Source organism: Argiope bruennichi, chromosome 7 (assembly GCF_947563725.1).
Source record: "Argiope bruennichi chromosome 7, qqArgBrue1.1, whole genome shotgun sequence".
Classification (NCBI taxonomy): Eukaryota; Metazoa; Arthropoda; class Arachnida; order Araneae; family Araneidae; genus Argiope; species Argiope bruennichi.
The window spans coordinates 69,018,010-69,039,883 of NC_079157.1; the positions used below are offsets into that span (position 1 = coordinate 69,018,010).

At 25.3% G+C, this 21,874-nt stretch overlaps 1 protein-coding gene across 2 annotated transcripts; it reads left to right on the top strand.

The window, feature by feature from the left end:
- The first annotated feature begins 2,398 nt into the window (after positions 1-2,398).
- Positions 2,399-20,915, top strand: LOC129976152 (proteoglycan Cow-like). 2 transcript variants are annotated; one of them, XM_056089579.1, is made up of 12 exons: positions 2,399-2,701; positions 4,190-4,375; positions 5,677-5,734; positions 6,861-6,963; positions 8,427-8,692; positions 13,219-13,390; positions 13,609-13,697; positions 15,124-15,240; positions 15,792-15,998; positions 16,286-16,333; positions 16,973-17,110; positions 17,526-20,915. In XM_056089579.1, the coding sequence occupies exons 2-12, from the start codon at positions 4,199-4,201 to the stop codon at positions 17,633-17,635; spliced, it is 1,485 nt and encodes a 494-aa protein (XP_055945554.1). In that variant the 5' UTR covers positions 2,399-2,701; positions 4,190-4,198; the 3' UTR covers positions 17,636-20,915. The 2 variants fall into 2 exon arrangements, with proteins under 2 accessions (XP_055945554.1, XP_055945556.1); XM_056089581.1 differs by having other exon boundaries at positions 5,680-5,734.
- Positions 20,916-21,874: the final 959 nt, after the last annotated feature.

The window sequence follows — 21,874 nt, forward strand, 5'->3', positions numbered from 1 at the left end:
TGGTGTGGCGTGTTCTGGAAAGAGGTGTGCCATCTCAGGTGTCATCCACGTCATCTGGCCGCGGTTCAAAATCACGAGATCGTCCCAAAATATCCCTGGTGTTGCTTTAAAATGGGACGTTAATATAACTAAACTAAACTAAAACTTGAGCAGCTCATTTACAAAACAATACCAACCTTTCTTTCTCGTTAGTAAGGATTTTAACAGAGTAAAAAGTTTAATGAATTTAATACAGCATACAGAAGAGGAAAACCATGTTTTAAACATTGTATGGTTGAAGAAAACGTTTGTAGAAGATGAAATTTGCAAATAAATTAAACTGTAAGTAAAATAATTAATAAATAAAAAAATATTTTTAAAAACATCGCAATTGTATTGTATGAATGGGTTTTTTTTCTAAGTATTTTTTGCTTAGAGTTACAGTTTTACTGAAAATTTCAATATTTATGAAGGAATCGAAAAAAAAAACAGATGGCTTCAAAGAACACAACTTTCCTAAAGATTGACAAATAAGTGATTGTAATACCTCAAGTTGTATAGTTATTTCAGAATAAAATATAATATGAAAAACTCCTTCTTTCATTCTCGAATTCGTAGTATGCAATGATAAAGTATTGTAGTTACTAAAAATTTTTTATTAAGTAGTAAACACAGTTGAGAAAATTATTTTAAATTCTTAGTAAAATTCATTTAAAAATAGTTATTTTTCTAAAAAAAATTATTTATTAAAAATAACCTTTATCCAGTCAAATAGATGATGATAATTGTTTATTAGCTTATCATCCAAATTAATGGAAAACGGTTTTATTTAAATCATGCAGAAATCATCCCAAGGTGATTTCGTACGATTTTCTGTTGTATTATTCAATCAATAAGACTCCATCATTTAGCAACTTTTCATTGTGTAACTTTTTAATGGTACATTCTTATCGTTAGAACCATATATAATGAACCATAATTAAATGCTTTCTCCATAATTCCACATAAATTTGAATGCAAGTATTTCTGGAGAAATGAAAGGAACTTTTGAGTATCTTTTGCTTATCTTCCTTCCCCTCCCCGCCTTATATTTGAGGTTAAGTAGAATAATCAAAAGAGCAGTATTTAAAATAAAATCTGAAAACCTAACAGAAATATAATTAATTTCAGTAAACTAGAAAAGTTTCTTTTCGCTAAATGATCGTAATGATTTAATGACAAAAAGTAAGTTCTGAGATGCAAACATTGACTTCGTAGCAAAGTTATTGGTCTTATATTAGCACAAAATGTCCCAAAACAGTGTTACTATATCTTTACCATATTATCTAGCATTCAGAACAATATCGTAGGAATATCACAATATCGTAGGAATATCATATAATACTTTCTATTAAAACGAAGAAGGAAATAATCTGTTAATATTTTAATATGATCTGTTCACCTTCAAAAATCTTACTAATGGCTTACCAAGTGAAAATGACAGAGATATTTTTTCTGCCCATCTTCATATTTGTCTTTTAAAAAAAAGCATAAATGTGTATTAATGCTTTGCCTCATGACGTCTAGAGCATCTACATTTCCTTGTCCTCCTATCAGTGATAGCATAAAATGCTTGCCTATATTGTTGCGATATCGTCAAGACTTTCTCGACATCAAAATATTGCAAAATGTCATAATAAGCTAACAGGGTCAAAAAACACCGAGCATGGAAGAATTGATATTCGACCCTGCCAAATACCTCCTAAATGTGTAGGTCTAATGCACACTGATTTTGTTATCGTGGGATAAATATACCCCCATTGTGTGGTATAGATTCAATACTTGCATATTTGTCATTAGTTGCGCAGAAAAATTAAGAAGAGAAATTAGCGCATAGGTTTTAATATGATTTTTCCCTCCACCAGTCTTTTTCATTGGAATGACATTCTACACTTGATATTATTTTTTCGCCCATTTATGATACTTCACTTCAAAAAGTAACATAAAGGCCATATTATTTCATCTTCATAGCTCCCGGACCATCTGTACTTATCTTGCCCCGGTCACTACGCCACTGAAATTTACGAGATCCTTATCTATCGCCCCTCATGTAATTTTTCAGAGAATAATTACTATCCAAACAAATTACTAGTTGAAATGCGTAATTGAGTTACTTCAATCTTTTTATCTGTCTTTCTTTCTAATTGTTGAAAGATGTATTAAATCTAAACACAAAGTTATTTAACAAACAGACTGAATGGCCGTAAGACTTTACTGAACAAGTATTTTTATAAATCGAATCTAAATTCTTAACAGTAAGAAAAAGGTATTCTCTCTACTTCGCTAATTGGATATTTCTTTCATGCAATGAGCTTCATTGGAGTCAAAGAAAATACTCAATAGCCAATCAGGTATTAGAGTTATCCCTATGCGTACACATAACTGTGATTACAAACGCGCAAACTCTCTTCATGTCTGCAGGAAATATCGAAGATTATCATAGCCATAATGCAGTGCTATGTATTACTCTGGCACTGAAGAGTTAAATTTTGCTTTCGATATTGTTTACAAATAAACTGAACTTTGTGCGATGGTGTTCTCAGTAATGTTTTAAAAATATAAATATTTGCAAACTGTGCGGAATTATTTATTCTGCTTTTGTGGGTCAGAAATCGAAAACTAAAAATCAATACATTTGTTTTAAGTGTTCGTAATATTAATATTGAAATCGTACATTGAACTGGTAAGCTAAAATGTAATTCGTAAATTCCTTAAATAATTATATTGTTTGATTTTGCTTTTTCAGTAAATTACGTAATTACTAAACATTATCGAATAATCAATAATTAGATGTAGGAATGAAAAAAATATTAGACAATGAGACAGTCTTAAAAAATTTGACGTTCTTGCATCATTCTTCGTACAGTATTATTCCTTGGTAGATTTCATATGCACTTTGATGTTAATTTTCTAATAAATCAAAATGCTGGAAAATAACAAATTTGAAAGTACTTATTTGTGAATTAATTTTTTGTGCAATTCCATGTATAAATCTAATTATTGTTACGATTAATTGAGTAATTTTTCAGTAAATTGTCTGTTTGCAATTTGTATTTACAGCATATTTTTATGTCCAGGTATTCCTTTTTTTTTAAATTGATTTCTAGAAATTTATAGCAAATGAGAGTAGCTGCATTTTGTTTCCTACTCTTTAATATTTTTTTCACAATTTTTTAAGTTAATAATGGCACAAAAATGAATTCGTTTAATTATTTCCTTTGTGTTATTAAATAAAAAATTTTATTAACAAATTTTAAATTAGCATTAATTAATAAAATTGTTAGCAAACAAGTTTTTCATGTTAGACAAATTTATATTTAAACTATATTATTTTCTTACATTCTGTTTAAATGTATGAAAATTGTGAAATAAGTTTTAATTTGATGAATATTAATTAACATTTCTTAATGTTATTTGCTTTTTTATTATATATTTAATTTATGGAACTCTCAAATTGCATTTTTTCCACTCAAATATTTAGTTATATATATGTATTTTTTGTTTATTCGTTTGAGGTTTACTTGTTATTTATTTTCTGGAATCTTGTAGGCAAACTTAATTCTATATATAAATCTTTAAAATTTCAATAGTTTTGAATGGCTGAATTTCTTTTATTGAATCATTTGCCTTTAAAAAGATTCTTTAAATAATGATTATTCATTTAATTAACTTTAATTTAGTAATTATCAATCAATTTAATTCATTAATAATTACTAAAATATGTTAATCTAGGAAACCATTCTTTAAATTTCAAAACCTGAGCTTGTCATAAATCTCTCATACCCATAGTCTTCTAATTTCTGAAGAATAGTAATAAATTCAAAAGAAAAATAAGTAACATTTGTAAATTATGTAAAATTTGAAGATTTGTTCTTTTAAAGAATATGCACAACCACTTAAACAGTTACAATATAATTCTTTCACAAAGATTCTTATGAACTGTAAATGGCATGTTAAGATTATGTTTAATAACTCAATTAAATAAAGCACCTAGAGACTAAATTTTTAAGGTAAAACATATTATAAATAATATTGTCTATTGTTCATGGATTTTTTGAGATAATTGTTATCTATTCTTTAATACAATTCTTTCTTATATTATTTCTATCAAATATTGATTTCTGTCAAAATTTATATTTCCAATTTAAAGATTTTCCTATTTATTCATCAGGTAAAGAAAATGTATTGTTGCAAGGCATCTCTTGCTGTTTCTCTCTTACTCCTGCATACTTGTCATGTTTTCTCTGCTATCTCAAAGAAGGATCCAAAAGATCCTTTGGACTGGAAAAGTCCAAATGGATCTTATGAGCCATCTGCTCATACTTGGGATTTTGAATTTGATGATAAGCAAATTCAAGTAAGTTCTGAAATTGTTTTTATTTTTTTATAATATTTATATTATTTTGGTACAGATTGGAAATATTATATTGTTCTTGAGATAAGACTAAAGAACATGATACAGATTGTCCACCAATGTCTACTAAATCTTACCAAAAAGTAAGAATATCATCAAATATTGTGTAAAGGATGTAGATGTGTTACATATATGATAATTTATTACCTTAAAAAATTACAGCTTGGTGATTGTACCATAGTTTTTGTTGATTTATATATTTTTGCATAAAACTTTTTTTGGCATCTTTTCAAATTATTAGTAAATATAAGACTTATTTTGCATACATAATACATATAAAAGTAGTAATTTTTATCTTTGCAGTTAATAGCTATTTAATATATTTAGATTTGACTACTAATTATTTGTAATTTTAAATTTATTTCTTCTCTAGGAATTACATTTCAAAATATAATGGAAATTATTTATTTGCATTCATTAAAATCTCTAAATATTGTATTTTATTAGTAACTAATCCATTTATAATAAAGTAATTGAAGTTAAATAAATAGGAAAATTTTTAAAGAATGTAATGGGTGAATTTTGAAATTAAATATTAAAGGGTTATTGTAGATACATTCTTATATTTCTACTTGCCCTTACGTGAATATTGTATGATTTCTTATGTATATTTCATTATGCAATTTTCAATTGCTAAAATAATTAATTTATAAATAGAAGTTATTTCATTCTACTGCATTGTAGATATTGGCAATTGAGATTCATTCTCTAAATTATTATAATTTTTTAATTTGAAATCCTTTACAATTATTATTGTTTGAAACAAAAATTTCATAAAAGCTTTCAACATTTCAAGAATTATGATCTTTTAAATAATTATAATGGCTTTGGCTATTGAAGTAGAGTCAGTCTTATAAATAATAAATAAAAAAATATTCATTCATCAATAACTGTCATACATCCAAAAATTGTGACATCTTATTGGTAGAAGCCTAGTTTTGTCATCAAAGAATCACGGATTTAAATATTAATTTTTCTAACAAAAGGTGCAAAAAAAAAATTTTTTTAACATTAAGCTTGTAATATTATAGAAAATAAGTTATTGCTTTGAATTGCATCTTCATCTAATAAATTAGAGAAGTTTACTTAAAAAAAAAAAAAAAAAAAAAAAAAAAAACAAGAAAGAAACTAAGTATTTTGATTAATTTAAATTTATAATTATACTGCCTAAATGAATTGCATTTTGTTTAATAATTGTATTAAATTTCTTTTGAAAAAAAAAATTATTTATATATTTTTACCAGCAGGATGATGCAGAACCAGAAAAATCATTTCTGAAGGCAACAGAAATAATTTCTGAGAGTAAGTTTAATTCATTTTCTTAGTCTTAAGTCATATTTGGTTAATGATATTCTTGCTTTCGACTTTTCTCTGCCTTGCATATTTTTCTTTGTCCTCATTTTACAAAAAGCAAGTGTAATTCCATAGTCATTAAAAATATGCCACACTCCTGCCATGTACTAAATATTAATATAATCTTTGAATATTTTTTAACTTATTTTTGTTCTTTTGCAGGTTTTTTTGTATTTTTTGCTGTATTTTTTTGGAAAAAAAATCTGTTAGGATTTATTTTATACTCAGTATTATAATTTTTTAATGGATTTTTAAGACCTTTTTTATATTTTCTTAATTTGTTTGTAGTTTTTGTGATTTTTCAAAAAAATTGTTAATTTGATGTGAATAACAAGATTCAAATAATGATCCTATCAAATTTGTTTATTTAAAATATATGAAGCTAATATTCTTAATATAAAGCTACTAGAATTTTCTGAAACAGTTTATTAAATTAGGTGATTTGGTTTAATTAAACTGAAAAGAAAGATACAGAGCAGAAGTAAAAAAGTTTTATGCCATTGTTTATAGACATGTGGGTGCATTTCTAGGAAAGAAATTATAGAATAAAGGATACATACCCAAGATTAATCATCAAAAATAGCATGCCTATAAGCATTTTTGTAAGTAATTTTCACCAATGATATGTGATTAATACCTAAGAACCAAAAGAAGAAGAAGAAAAATGGTTTCAAGAAAATTTTAAATAATTTAATCTCATCATAAAATTTAATATATTCTCTTTGAAATTTCTTCAGTTATCATCATCTATTCTAAAGTTTATAAAATATAACTTTCAAATTACTGTAGTGAAAATTAAATTTAAATATCTCATTTATATATTACTAATATGAAATTGTAATTTAAACATTAATGTAGTTATAGAGTTGTATTAAAGAACGTAGAGCATATTACCAAAAACTTTATTATCAAATTTATTTATGCTTCAAAAGATAAACTAATTATATTATATAATTTTAATTTGAGAGTATAGATAAAATTGTTAAAAAATATATTATTATTTAGTTACACAACAATTGAATTATTGTGAACATTTATTTGCTTTTAATTCTAATGAATTTTAATTCTTTTATAGATGATCTTTGCAAAAATCTCCAATGTAAACCACATCAGGTTTGTTTGGTTGAAGATGATGATGTTGCTGTGTGCATTAGCAAACGAAAGCTAAGTGCCAAAGAGTAAGAATTATATGAATTCTTTCAAAAAATATATCTAGCAAGTTAGATTAAATAGTATTTGCTTATTACATAGTCTGAGTTAAAATTATTACATTTATAATAACATAAAAAGAATGCATATTTCATTTTATCATAAGTAGATGATGATTTTCATGATGTTTCATTACATTTTCAATTAAAAATCCTACTTTTTAATGTGTGGTAGATTAAGAGAAATGTTTTTTTTTTTGTCTTACTTTAGACAAAACATATTACACAGTTTCTAAAAAGTTTTATGCATATACAAGAAGGATAAATGTTAAACAAGGAAGCGTGGTGTATCTGTATCATCTAGATGGGTCTGAAATTTGACGCACTGGTCATCGTAATTCAAATTTTAAACATGAAATTTTTATTTAATATTTTGTGTTGTTTTAAGGTATATTCTGCATGTATTTGTCCATAGTATAGTTTCTTATTATTGCTGTGAAAAAGTCAGTGTATTCTAACTATTATTATTCTAAAGAAGCTGTTTCAGTCTATAACATTATTTACAGAATTTTGAGAATTTTCTTGTAAATATGTATGGTACTTTCTCAAAATTTTGGTTTGTGAAAAATGAGCAATTTTCTCAAAAAAAAAAAAAAGTAAATTTTTGCATCTAACTTTTTAATTTTTTCTTTTGCAATTTTTTTCAAGGTTTGTAGTGATAGAAGGGGGGGGGGAGATACATTCTTTAGTTTATTATTATTATTTATTTATTTAAACCAGGAAATGTTGAAATACTTTTTTTTTAAATTAAGTTTTTAAAAAAATTTCTTTCCTGGTTAATTCAAAAATTTTCTTCTGTGATCGTTTTTGGAAAATGTTATTTCTCCGTTGTAGCATATTTTTCCAATCTCTTATCGTTGCAAGGAATCAAATGTGTACTCATTTTCTAAGAATTGTGTAGATTATTTTTATATAGTTTAAATTCTAATAGCATCAGACTTTTTAATTCCTTTTTTCCAGGAGGGAAGTTGTTTATCTTTAATTTCTTTTATTATTAATCAAGCTTTATCATTGTTACAAAGAGAAATTAATTTGTAAATTGATGCTTTTATTTTCATAACATTATATTATTGCTCTTACAATTATCATGCTACCAACAATGTTGTGCATATTCTGTTACTTATATATAAATGCTGTGATATCTGCAATATATATATATATAGTATATCAATTATTTGTTTTTATATTTTTGCATTTAATAAATTTTTATTTTTCTAATATTATTTAAATAATAAATTTATCAAAAAATAATAAAGAAATTCTTCTATGGGAGCAAAGAATATACTTTTCACATTTAAAATATTATTTACTTTTTTATTATCAATCATTTAGTTTTACTTATTTATTGAATATCAAAGCTATATTCTCTTGAATACAAATAGCACTTTAAATATTAATTTTGTTTTGCCTATATTATCTTACTGATTTTGTAGAAATGCTTTGAAGATGACTAACAAAAAAGCAAAATCAAAAGAATCGAAAACTGATGAAGTATTCTGGGAAAAAGGTGGAGAGACTGGAAAAGAGGCATCTACTTATGAAAATCAAAATCCCTGCATTCCTTGCCCTGTGCTGAAACCAGAATTTGTTTGTGGAACTGATAATCATACCTACTCTTCAGTATGCCGATTAGAATTCCGTAATTGCATGCATAAAGCGGCTGTTAAAGTGAGTTGCAAGGGATTTTGTCCTTGTAAAAGTAAGTTATTTAAAATTCTCTCTTCTTAATTATTTTCATAGTAGATTAAATAATTTTTATTCAAATTTGCATGTTAAATAAAGATGATATATTTATTTATAAATGCAATGTAGTAAGTATTCTTTTGTTTGGAAAATTATGTGTGTGTGGTAATTTAAATTTATCTGTTTAATAAAAATAATAATTTTAATATAAACTCTTAATATAAAACTGAACCCAAATGCTTTATCAACAAAATCCTTTTTGAAACTACATAAATTCAAAATACTTTCTTGCCTTTTGCCTTTCTTTTCAGAATGTGTATCTTGCCTGTCCATAGCACTTGCAAATAAATCTTGATAATGGATAAAAACTAGGTGCTTTTTATGAGAAATAATATAAAAGATTCACATTTGCTTCTATTTAAATAACAAAAAAATTTACATGTACTGGCATATATATGTTTAAATGTAATATATAAATCAAAATATTATTTTACTAAACATAATGACATAATATTCTGAAATAAGAAGTTAATGTCAACTTCATTGCAAAGCTAAATTTGAAAATTTAAATTGTATTAGAAATAGGTAGAATTATTTCTATCTTGTTGTTTTACTCGAAATGTCAAGAAATTAATAGAAAATAAAGGAAATTACTTTTAATGCATTTTCTTTCCATTTCATTTTCCTTAATATTACTTTATTTAGTTTTCTTTCTTCCTTTATTCGGTTTTATTTTTCTTTTAAAGTTAGTAAGTTTTTATAAACTTTGACAATTTTTCTAAGAAATCAATATTTTTTTGCTCTGTTCTTTTATCTACTTTCTGCTATATGATTTTAATTCTTGTTATTAATTTGAGTCTGTTTTTCTCTTATTTATTCTTTTATTTATTTAATTGGCCTTATTTTTAAAGAAAACAATTAAATTGCAATCTTTACTGATTAATTATAATACTAATCATAAATGTGCTGCTTCAATTGTAGAAAATAAGTTGTGCAAAATTAGTATTATTTTTTGAGTTACTGAATCTTAATTTAAGTAGATTATTTATATTCCAATTATTCTTTTTGATTTAAATTAGCAAAGATAAAATGAATAACAAAATCTTCACCCATATTTTCTTAAATAATATGATAACAGTATGTATGTGTAATATTCTAAATAATTAAAAAGTTTCTAAAATAATATACAGAGTAGATAATAATTAAACTTTCCCTATAAACAGCATCATACAATGCAAACGGGTGAACGGATTGCAACGAAACTTGGTATATAAACTATACATAACATGCGCTCACAAAATTTCATAGAAAAAAAATTTAGTTCTAAAATGTCCACCAAAGGGTGCTTTTTTTGGGAAAACATTAATTTCAACACTATAAGCAACCAAAACAGAATACAGAAACAATATTACCAATGCAGAACGAGAATTATGATTAATAAAATTTAAAACTGGGGAAAACTGCTGAGATTTGCATGTTTACTTCTTTAGGTAAGAAACATTTGCAGTCGTTGTCATGTTTTATGTTGATGTTTCCGGCTGTAATGATGGTGGTATCCTGTTGCAACATTAAATGATTTAAAGAACTGCATAACACTTCATGTGCGAAGCATCACAACTGATCAGTTACGATCTGCTGTTGAACACACTGTCCATCAAAATTTTGCAGGTTAATGAGGGTGATCACATGGAGCATCTTTCCTTACATCATCCTGGACACAATTAACAACTGCTCCTCTTATGGAATTTTGTCCTAATCTGTTCTTGTTTCTACAAACTGAATTGTTTTGTCCCCCCCCCCCCCATCAAACAGCGAAACAGCGTACTGTTATTTTTTCCTTTCCTTTACTTAATGTGGTGTGATGGCAATGTGATTAGAAACTGAAACATTGATTGTATTGTCAATAAATGTTAATATTGTTTCTATATTCCGTTTTGTTCGTTTATTGTCTTAAAATTAATATTTTTTCTGGGAAAAGTGCGTTTAGGTGAACATTTTAAAACTAAATTTTTTTTTTTTTTTTTTTTTAATTCCTTGAGTGCATTTTGTATATAGTCTACATGCCAAATTTCATTGCAATCCGTTCACCAGTTTGCATTATATGATACTGTTTATAGTAGATGTTTAATTATAACCACCCTGCAGATTAAAACAATTGTGGAAACTCAAATTTTTATACATAATTGTCTATTCTTTAAAATTATTATTCTAATCCATCTATCAATATAAGGCAGCAAAAGTCGCTGATGATTATCTAATGCTGTATATAATTGGTAAAACTTAATAATTAACTCTTCCTGAATTACTTACTCCAGAATTCTTCCAATTAGTCTTTTATGTCAAAAATACAAAAGACTAAAATTTAATAAATTAGTATTTTGTATCAAAAATAAATCTTATCTTAAAAATTAGTATGTTTTATTAAAAATATATTTTGTCTTAGGAATTAGTAACTTTATATCAAAAATAAATTTTTCTCATGATTGGAATTGGATTTTCTTATCATCACTTCCCCTTTCTTAATCTGTGCAACTCTTTCTTGTATTATGTGCTTTTTATGCAAGAAAATCATTTGCAAACCTGTAAATTTCCTGAATAAATTAAAAACATAACTCTGGTGCAGTTTGTTCTACCAAAAGGCCTTTCACAGAGTTGCCAGGGCACTAGGAAGATCATGAAAAACACTAGGAATTCAAAAATTACCTATAAAAACAACAACTTTGAAATTTTCCTTAAAAACTGAGAAAATTCTGGGAATTTTAAATTTCTTAAGGAGAAGGAATTCTATCTAAAAAATATCAATCTCTTTAAGAATCTCTTAAATGTCAATCTCAATAAAAGATCATCATCAAAGTTCAAAAAATTAAACAATACTATTCATGACTGTTAAACCATGGAAGCTGATCCTTTTTCTACTCATTTCATTTTTCTTCTGCATAGATCAGTCCAATTTTCAATGCTGGGAAGAAAAAAAAAAATACTGATATTAAAATAGTGACTGTAACTATTTGAATAGTAGTGAATGAAGAAAAATATTGAAACTGAAGAAATATATTTTTTTACAATGTTTTATATTTGTAAAAAATGCTATAAAAATGAATTTAAAAAAATATACTTTTTGGCAAAAAGTTTATATTTGTGAATACTACTAAAAAAAAAAAAATTGAATGCAGATCTGAAAATTGTGCAATTTTAAAAGCTTTAACATATTTAAAACCACACTTATTGAAAAACAATGCAGTATTGTGTGAAAAGAAAGACAATGCAGTATTATGTGAAAAGCAAATGGTTGATTTGCTACAACTTTTTTATTCTAAATTATAACTTTTCACTGCATGTTCAGAATTTGCAGTAATCTAATTTGAAATTTTCTTGAAAAAACTAAAAAGTGAAACAAAGAACAGCTTGGTTCATTGAATGAAGAAATTCATTTAGATGATTTATTTGTATTCTAATGTTTTAAGTTTCAAAGAATCTTTTGGGTTTTGTGAAGTTGTAAAAATATTTCTCGTATTGACGCCTAGAAGTGCATCTGTGGAAAATGGATTTAGTTTCAAGATATGCTTATTGAAATCTGAAAAGAAGATTTTTTAATTGGTCTAAGAATTTTATTTGATGCCATAAATTTTTATGCAAGTGTCTTAAATGTTCTGATCTTAAGACATTTAGTTTAGTATGCAAAATCAGCACATGTGAAGTTTTATAAAGTTTTAGAGAAGCAGAAAAAAGTTCGGGGGGTGGGGGGGGGTGCAATAAATGCAAAGTAACTTTGCAAATTAAATTGCTAATAAAGAAAAACTACGAAATTGATGATTTAATTACACATTGGCGAAAAATGAAAACAAAAAAAAAGCTTTTTAATGTTTTTTGTTAAGTTATCATTAAATGATTTTTATCATGTTGGAAAGAATATTATTTTGTGTTTTATGTGTTTTATCCTTGCCCCTCAATTTTGATGATTGAATTAAAGAACTTGAGGAGGCAACTCCCCCCCCCCCCCTTAATATATGAATATTGTCTTGTTAAAATCTATGCCGTAATAAAGAGAAATTGTGTATTTCTCTGTATGTTTTTGTAATATAAGTATTAACTTAATATACTATTACTTGGTAATATTGAATTGTTCTCTATTTTTTCCCATTGATAAAAATTAGAGGATATTGTTATTCTATTATAACTAGTACGAACTCTTTTACTAGTCTAAGTAGAAGAGTTCATACTAGTCTAGTCCACAAATCTTTTTAGATTTGTGGGCCAACCTTATTTCATCAAATAAATTTAATCAATCAACCCTAAATGATATAATTTTCTTTAAGATGTAAAACAAGTTGGCCCCTCGTGCTTATATAACTTTAATGGAAATAGCTTTTACTTAAAGATGTAATTACAAGAGAGTCCTTCACTATTTCTGTAGTAAAATTTCTATAATTGAGCTTCTTTGTTATTCTTCAATTTTCAAATTAGTATTTTTATTTATGCTTCCTACATTAATGAATGGTTTTCATTTATATACTTAACTGAAAAATCCCTTTTTATTTTTAGGCATAAAAAATGATGTTGATAAAAGTAAGGAATGGCAAATGAAGGATCGCTGGAACCGTTACATGAATAAATATCAGAATACTGTTAAGAAACCAGCTTTAAATCAAAAGACTGTGAAGAAAAGTCATTCCACTAATAAACTGATGAAGAATCCTCACTCTGCTTTGAACAAGTATGTCAAGAATTACTTCATATTTTCTTTTTAGTTTGGCTATTATTGCTTTTATTAAGACTGCTAATATTAATTCTTTCTTTTCCAGTTTTATATATTATTCATATACAGACTAAGTCTAAAAAATTTTTGAGCTGAATCCTATATTTCTATGCACTGAAAATATTTATTTTACTTACATATTAAATTGTGATTAATTTTTATATTATTTGTTCCAGAGATCTCACAACTGTTAGTACTGATACTATGCAGAAACCTTCTAAGTCATATCAAAGCAACAAAATCTCCACTCCCATAATTGAAAAAAGTATGTAAAACTTTTTGTAATAAATTAATATATACATTCAAATTATTAAAAGTTTTTTTTTTTACATTTATATGTATATGAAATTTAGAATGAAAAATATCATGTTTTTCATTAAAATACATTAATTGCTATTATAATGCATTAATTGTGTTAATGTATTGTTTGAGTTATCTTAAGAGATAATTTATAAGTTAATGTAAAAATATGTAATTGTTTTCAGATTTTAATTCTCCAGTTTTTATTTTCACTATGTTTTAATGTGCAATGCCATTGCATATCATTGATATTTTGCTCTAGACTTTCTTAAAAATGCTTGTAAAAATATTATCTTTTGTGTATAAATTGTCAATCACATATTTCCAAATGCATATCATTTTCAAAAACTTATATCTCTTGAGTAGCTGAGACTTTCTAAATCAATCTGATTGTCTAATTGTTGGTTTAAGTATTTATTATTTATAAGAACTATTTTAAAAATTATAGGATATTATAATTATATTAAGTTCTACTTATTTCATTAAAATTAACTTTATTTAGTTGCACATTCAAAAAATGCTTTTCTCAACTTACAATTGCATTAAAAAAATTAACTTACTTAAAATTAACTTACAATTGCATTAAAAAAATAACCATAATAACTTATTAATATTTTAAAAATTTCTATGTATAATTTTAACAATGGTCAATGCAGTGCAACCGTATATATATTATATAAGGGGGTTTTTAAATACTCAAAAAAGAATTTTTTTTAAATGTGAATTTGATCAATTTTTTATTTGGGATTTTCTACAAAACAAGTACGACTCTTTGCAGAAAATTCTCAGACCTGTCTGATTATTGCAAAAATGAGTAATCAGAATCATTTAAACAATAAAATAAGTTGGAATTAGATTCTGTTATAGTAGATTTCTTGGTGACTCGTCCCAAGAATTTCTTAAACTATGATATTCCAAACTTTAAAAAAAAAAAAAAAAAAAAACTGCTAATCGAGTTCCCCATTTTCTTCCAAGAACTCTGATGCTTTAAGATAATCAGTATGTGATCATTTACACAGACATTTGATCTTTTGCAAGCATTTTGTTCGCTTTAAAATGTTGTTTTTTTTTTCATTTATAATTTTATCTTACATTCAGCTTAGAATAGCATGGCTAAAATTGGCTTTTGTGCCCCCTCCCCCCAAAAAAACTGAAAATTATCTAAGCAGAATCTATCAAAGATAATGCACTAACTTTAGAAATATTTGAGGAATATCTAATAAAGAATCATAATATAAAACTTCCATTTGGCACAGCAATACATTATTATGCTATGATTATAAAATATTAGTTGCTTGTTCTAATGCATATGAATTATGTTCCACACTTATGAATTAATATCTCTTTTAATTGCTTTAAAATACTATTTTTTTATCCTATTTTTCTGATAGGTTGCAATGAAAATGAACTGAAGGCAATGGGAGATCGTCTTCTTGATTGGTTTTCTGTTGTTATGGCTGACCATCGACGAGGACAATCACGCAGACGCTCTTTTCGACTGAGCCACAGTAAGATTCTTTGTGTATTTTTTTTTTTTTTAATGTTGTAATGTGTTCGAATTCTATGTATAGTTTTCATTGATTGGTATATTATTTGTTTCACCTTATTTTGCTTTTGATTTGAAAAATACATTATAAGGAATGGTTCATTTACAGTCTGTAGTATGACCATTTTATTATTTTTTAGTATGTTTTAAATATGACCATTTTATTGTTTTATGGTTTGACTTAGAAGTAGAGATTTAGCTAAAAATTTGAGTTAATTATTTCTTCTGTTTTTTTTAAATTTATCTAGCAAATTAGATTTCTAACAATATTGAGTATTGTTTAAAAATATCAAAATAGTTTACAATAATTGTTTTACTAAGAGAAAAGAAATCTAAAATTTAAAGAAGTCTTATGTTGATTAAGTATGAAGCAGAAAAAAATTGCCTCTAAAATTAAGTGTAAAAAAAAAATAAAAACTGTTAAATATGAAAAAAATATTTAACAAAATTTCTATATGAGTTGAGTTAATGATTTTCTCTTACATTTTATATTATCAAATGTCTCATCTCTAGCTCAGCTGCCAGATTGCAAACCTGAAGTGAGCTGGATGTTCCAACATTTAGATACCGATGGTGACTTGAAGCTGTCCCTTCAAGAACTTTATGATTTAGAAAATGATGATCAAGAACATTGTCTTAGACCTTATCTTTTAGATTGTGATGTTGAACGAGATTTAGTATTGAGTCCTTTTGAGTGGTGTTCTTGTTTTGACAAATCTCGTAAGTTAAGATTTGCTAAAATTATTCATTTCATTAGTTTTATTATATTCTTTATTAAATCATGTTATTATCGAATTTCATTATACTACTTATTTTATCTTAAAACTTTAAAATACAATTAGAGAATTATCTAATCTTGAATTCTTTTGCATAATAGCAAATCAATTATTCAAATAATTTTTAAGCCAATTAAAAGAAAAATATTACTTTTATATAAAAAAGTTTTTGTTTTAATTTATTTCTTTACATTTATAAACTTATTTATTTACTATATTATTTATTTTTAGAGCGTCCTTGTGCTGCAGCTCTTCGAAGAATCCCTCAAGGGCTAGTTGGTATGTATTTAGTATATTAAATAATTTGATTGAAACGATTTTTACCCTACCAAAATTGTCTGTTCAATTGTATAATGAAAATATGTAGCAATAGATTCTAAATTCACCAAAGCTAATGACTAATGAAAAGTAAAGAATTTTCTATGGTGCATTTTACTTTAATTGAACATTTTAGAGGACTATAGAAAAGAAATGTTAATACTAATATTAAAAAAGTAAATAATATTTGTAGTTTTTTTTAAAAATCTTTTTTTTTTTTTTTTTTTTAACTTTATGACTGCATAGTTGCTATAGAACCAACCTTATTATGGATATGATTGTACATTTGGATGAAAATTTCTTGTAAGAAATTCCTTCTTCTGTATACACAGTTGAAAAAGGGTTTTTTTTTTTTTTTTAATTGTGTCTAAAAGTAAAAAAAATGAGTAAGGGAGTGTTCCTGTCAAAGAAGTTTAACTTTTCATTGATTTCATTTTTTATATTTTATTTCATGATAATTTATTACATTTTCCTTCTTCTCATTATGTTTTTGGTTTTTAAATGCTAAAATAGGGAAAAAAATTGTGGTTTATTTTTTTCTAAAAATCAAATAAATAAATTTAAAATAATTTAATCTTACATCTAAATTTATTTCTTTAGGCGGTTATACCCCTGTCTGTGATGGAGATGGCTACTATTTGCCTACTCAGTGTCATACTGGATCAGGCACTTGCTGGTGTGTTGATAGACATGGAGTTGAATTCACCAATACACGAAGACGTGGACGGCCTGATTGTGGTAGGTTCATGATTTTGTAATACCTATGGCCATGTCGTAATTAAATAATACATGACCATATTTATAATATGGTCATGTAAATAATGTTCCTTAAAGCTAATTTTATTTTTCAAAAAAATATTTTTAATTTCTTTCTAGCCTATTATGATATATCCAAATAGTGTTTAGTGTGCATTAATGATTTTATGTTTTTGCAATTATTGAGAAGCAGGAGAGATTATAACAAATTAAAAAAAGTATGAAAGACAATAGTTATTTTTACTAAGAATTGTGTGAATTAATATTATTTTTTGCAATTGGTTGTATTTTCTCTTGTAATTGTACATTTGGTTGTCTTCTCTCTAGATCTAGAAAATACAATTTAAATATTATTTAAAATTGGTATTTGTTTCACCAAATTTTTTTCTCTTTCCAGGAGGTCTTCTTAAAAGGGCCCAGTATCATAAAGTAGAGAACACAGAAAATGACCAAGAAGATGACAGCAGTGAAGAAGAAGGCTCGGCTGATAGACCTTTAGATTTTTAAGTTACGCCAACAACATTCATGAATGTTATTTCTAAATCTTGTATTTCATAGACCTTAATTTTAAACACATATGATTTTTGTCTAGTGCACTATAAATCAGATTTGTTTTGCTTTTGTCATAGCAGGTATGACATGCGTCGGATACACATATCTTGAATGTTTCCAGTGCATATATGTTTACATTTTGCTTAAGCTTTTGTAACAAGTTTGTACTTTCAGTGTTTTAGATTGACACTGTTACGTAATACCCTTTTGTACTTAAAGCTGAGAGATTAATTTTATGCGGAGCAGTATTATTAAAAATGCGATGAGATGTTCTCTGCTGTTATCATTTTTGTTCATACTCACTTGTAGTAGTTTGAATGTATATTGTCCAGTGTTTTGTAATTTTGAAGTAGATTTTATGTGACGTTAGATCTTAAAAATATAACATTTTATCTATTAATTGTACACCATGTGTTTTGGCAAGCTATATTTTATTGTACCTAATTATGATTTACTAATTTTGACATTTGTTATATTAATAGTATACTTAAACAGTTTGACTTTATGGTGATAGCTATTTGGAAGAAAATTCTCTTTTCATATACTTGATTTTAAACTACTTGTGTACCTTTGGTGTGTAATTTAATTTTGTGAAAATATACTTAGTGCCAAAGATTTGCAATTAACTGTAGTTTAGTTTAGATTAATCTGTTTTTAATATATATCTGCACATAACAAGAAGGCAAATTAGAAATTTTCTGTTATAAAAATTAACCATTCTAATCAAAATGCAATGTGAATGGCTATATAATTATGTATTAATTAGAAGCTGTTTTTGAATAAATTCAGTCAGTAATTAATATAAGATTAGCATTTGGCAGCTGATTTTATAGATACATAAATTTCCCATTAATATTACTTATTACATTCCTGTCTTTAATATTTGCTATATATTTTAAGTTGGACCAATGAGTAATTTTAAAATTGTATTATTTTTGTTGTCATTGTTGTTATTTTATCTATATATGCATCAATAAGAGATTTAAATATATCATTTTGAATTTATTTTATATATTTTCTCTATTTCTTCTTAATTTTTACTTTAACTTTTCAAATCCAGTTTAATATGGAAGGCATTTCATACTTAAAATCTTATTTGATTGAGAATGTGCTATAATAATTTTAAATTAAACTCCAGCACAATTAGAAAAATATAACATTGAGAGGTTTTATTATATGTGTAGCAATTAAGATTTTAAACTTCTATTTATAGTTTTAAGCATGTTTATTTATTATTCATATTTATGATTTGCTTTCATTTATATTTCTGTATAGGTTGTTTCCTCATTAATTTTCATTCAAAAATATGATGGTGTATTAGAAAAATTGTAAACGATAATTGAAGGAACTATGCTATAAACATATATTGAAATGTTTCTATAATGCAATTCTGTGCAAAATGAAACACCTAGACCTGAAGTACACAACAAAACATATCCAGTTTCATATAGTTATATCTATCATGACTATCAACTCAAAGAAGCAAGATATCATCTTAAATAATACTTTTCAAACATGTAAGTAAATAATTTTACAAAAGCCAAAGAAACTGACCATTCTTTCACCAAAGAGATTTTGAAATAAAACTTTACTTAACTTTTCTTTAAAAAAAATACATTCTGTGAAATCTACATTGATCTGTCCCAGTTCATTTTTTTAAGGTATTTCTTCACACATTCCATTAAATATAGCATTATTATTATAAATGTGTGATAATCTGTGTTGAAGGTAAAGGGTTTTTTAGTGTATTATTGTGTATTTACTAAAGTTATAATGCCTCCCCCCCCCCAGCTAATTGTTGGTTGTTGCATTTCTAGTCAATTTTGTATAAAAGTATTTGTTTTTTTTTGTTCTGTGTCTTTTATGTGAACAAGAATTTTTAACAACAAAATCGAAGTCTTCCATTTGATTTGTTTGTTTTGCCATTTTAGAATCCCATAAATACTTAATTTTCTTTATCTTCCAACTTTATTCTTCGAGCGCTGTATTGAAATGCTTTATGTGCTGATGTTTGAATGTGTTTTTGCAAAGAAATATATATGTATATGTTTATATATTTGGTGTTAGTGAGTAAGCTAACTGTTTAATTGTATTACTTTTATCTGTGTTGCTTTTCATATCTATGCCTCATTTGCATATAGCTACAGTAACTCCTTGTGGATGGTTTTATAATGATCTTTTGTTGAATTTTCTAGAATCTCGGTTTGATTTACTTAATTTATATTTTTTGTTAATGCATTTTGCTTTTTACAATGTTGATGTTTTTATTAAAAAGAAATTTCTTTTCTTGTAAGTTTTTTTTTAAATGTTTAGTTATAAAATAATTTTCTTACTTAATTTTTTCAAAAATTTTAAGTTTCTATGCTAATAAATTTTTATGATGACCAATTTATTATATGGTTACTGAATTAATGTAAAAGAAAACCAAAAAAATTCAGATTTTTGTTAAATCAAATAAGATAACTTTTCACTATTAATTTGAATTAATAAATAATTTTATAATAAATATTTATTTACACTTATGCCTTCAACAATGTTTTATTATTCATTTCTTTATTTCTTTGTTGTTGTTGTTTTCCTTATTAATTAATTATCAAGGAATTGTATGAAATATAATCTGTATTTTTTTTTTTTTTTTTTTTTTTTTGTTATATATCCAATAATATTTTCTTTGTGGGTTTGTTATAATTGATAAGTTTCTAAAAGATAAAGATGCAAAAAAAATTGTTTCATTTATGATAAATTTTATAGCACTAATTTAGAAAAAGCACTTGCATATTTTATATTCATCTTTATAGCTAAATGATGCCGAATTTCGATTAATATATTATTATACTCACTTTTTATGTACTATGAATTTCTAATATAAGAAATGAAAATCTATAATTTCTTATTTAATAATTACATATAGTTTGCGGTTTCTTTCGTTTATATACTTTAAAATTCCAATATAAATTTTCTTTTAAATTATTAAGTTTACTGAAAGAAGGTATCTTGGTAATGAAGTTAAAATAATATAAATAAAAAGAATTTATAGATTAATAAATTAAATAATGTGACACACTAATTTCATATAGCCTAGCTGCTGCCAAAAGGGAATGAGATTTTACAAATTGTCCTTAGACTTGTTACAGTTTTTTTGTACTAGCTTGTGTGTAGTTTTGTAGAAATCACAAGCAAATACAATTGTTGCTATGAACTGTCCATTGCTCCAATAAAAAAATTTTCAAAACAACTGATTAGTGTTTTCTTTCTCAATAATTTCTGCAATGTAAAAAAAAAAAAAAAAAAATGAGTGTCTTAGTTTTAGAATTATCTAGAAAAACATTATGCAAAATTTTAATTTTGATTGATTCTTTTAATAATTATTCTATTAATTATTTTATTAATGAATAATATTGTTTCAATCAAAAGTGTCCACATGCCAAAAAGTGACATTTCACATTTTCTACTTAGCAAATGTCATGTGATACAATGGTTTTTCTGAATTTCTTTGCATATATTTCAGTTATATCTAATTTAATTTAAAAAATAGAAAAAATGCAAAAATTTCAAAAAAGGCTTAATTATGATAAAAAAAATATTAGGGTTGAAATAGATGTGAAGCAGAATTAAATTCTGAAAAAGAAAAAAAAAAAAAAAATTAGAAATAATTTTTTAAGTTTATATAGATAAATTATGAAAAAAATTTTAAATTCTTGCCAAATTTTCAAAAAATAAAGATTACTTTCGAATTTCTTTCATTATCTCAAAAATAAATAACAGGAAAAAGCAAAAATTCAAAAATGATGATACTTTGACTTCAAAATCTCATTAATGGATAGAATATACCAGTTAAAAAATAATTTGGAAATAATATAGACTTGTCAGACAAAAAAGAAGCAGTGGAATACATTTAAATTTGAAAAGTGAAATGTTGTCTTGTAAATATAACGCTAAAGATTAACATTATACTGTCTGTATCTTTTCTGTATAGGCTTATTACTAGTGAAAACAATTACTATTCTATGGCAGCAAAAAACTTCAGTTATCTGCAACTTAATGAAAATAATAAAATGCCTGCATTCATTAAATCCTGCTTACTGCCTGCTTAGCTTAATTGATCATAAATCTGATACTAGTCAGTATGCTGAATAAAGAAATTCCAGTCGCTTAATCTAGCTTTCAATAGCAGAATTACCAGAATTTAAAAAC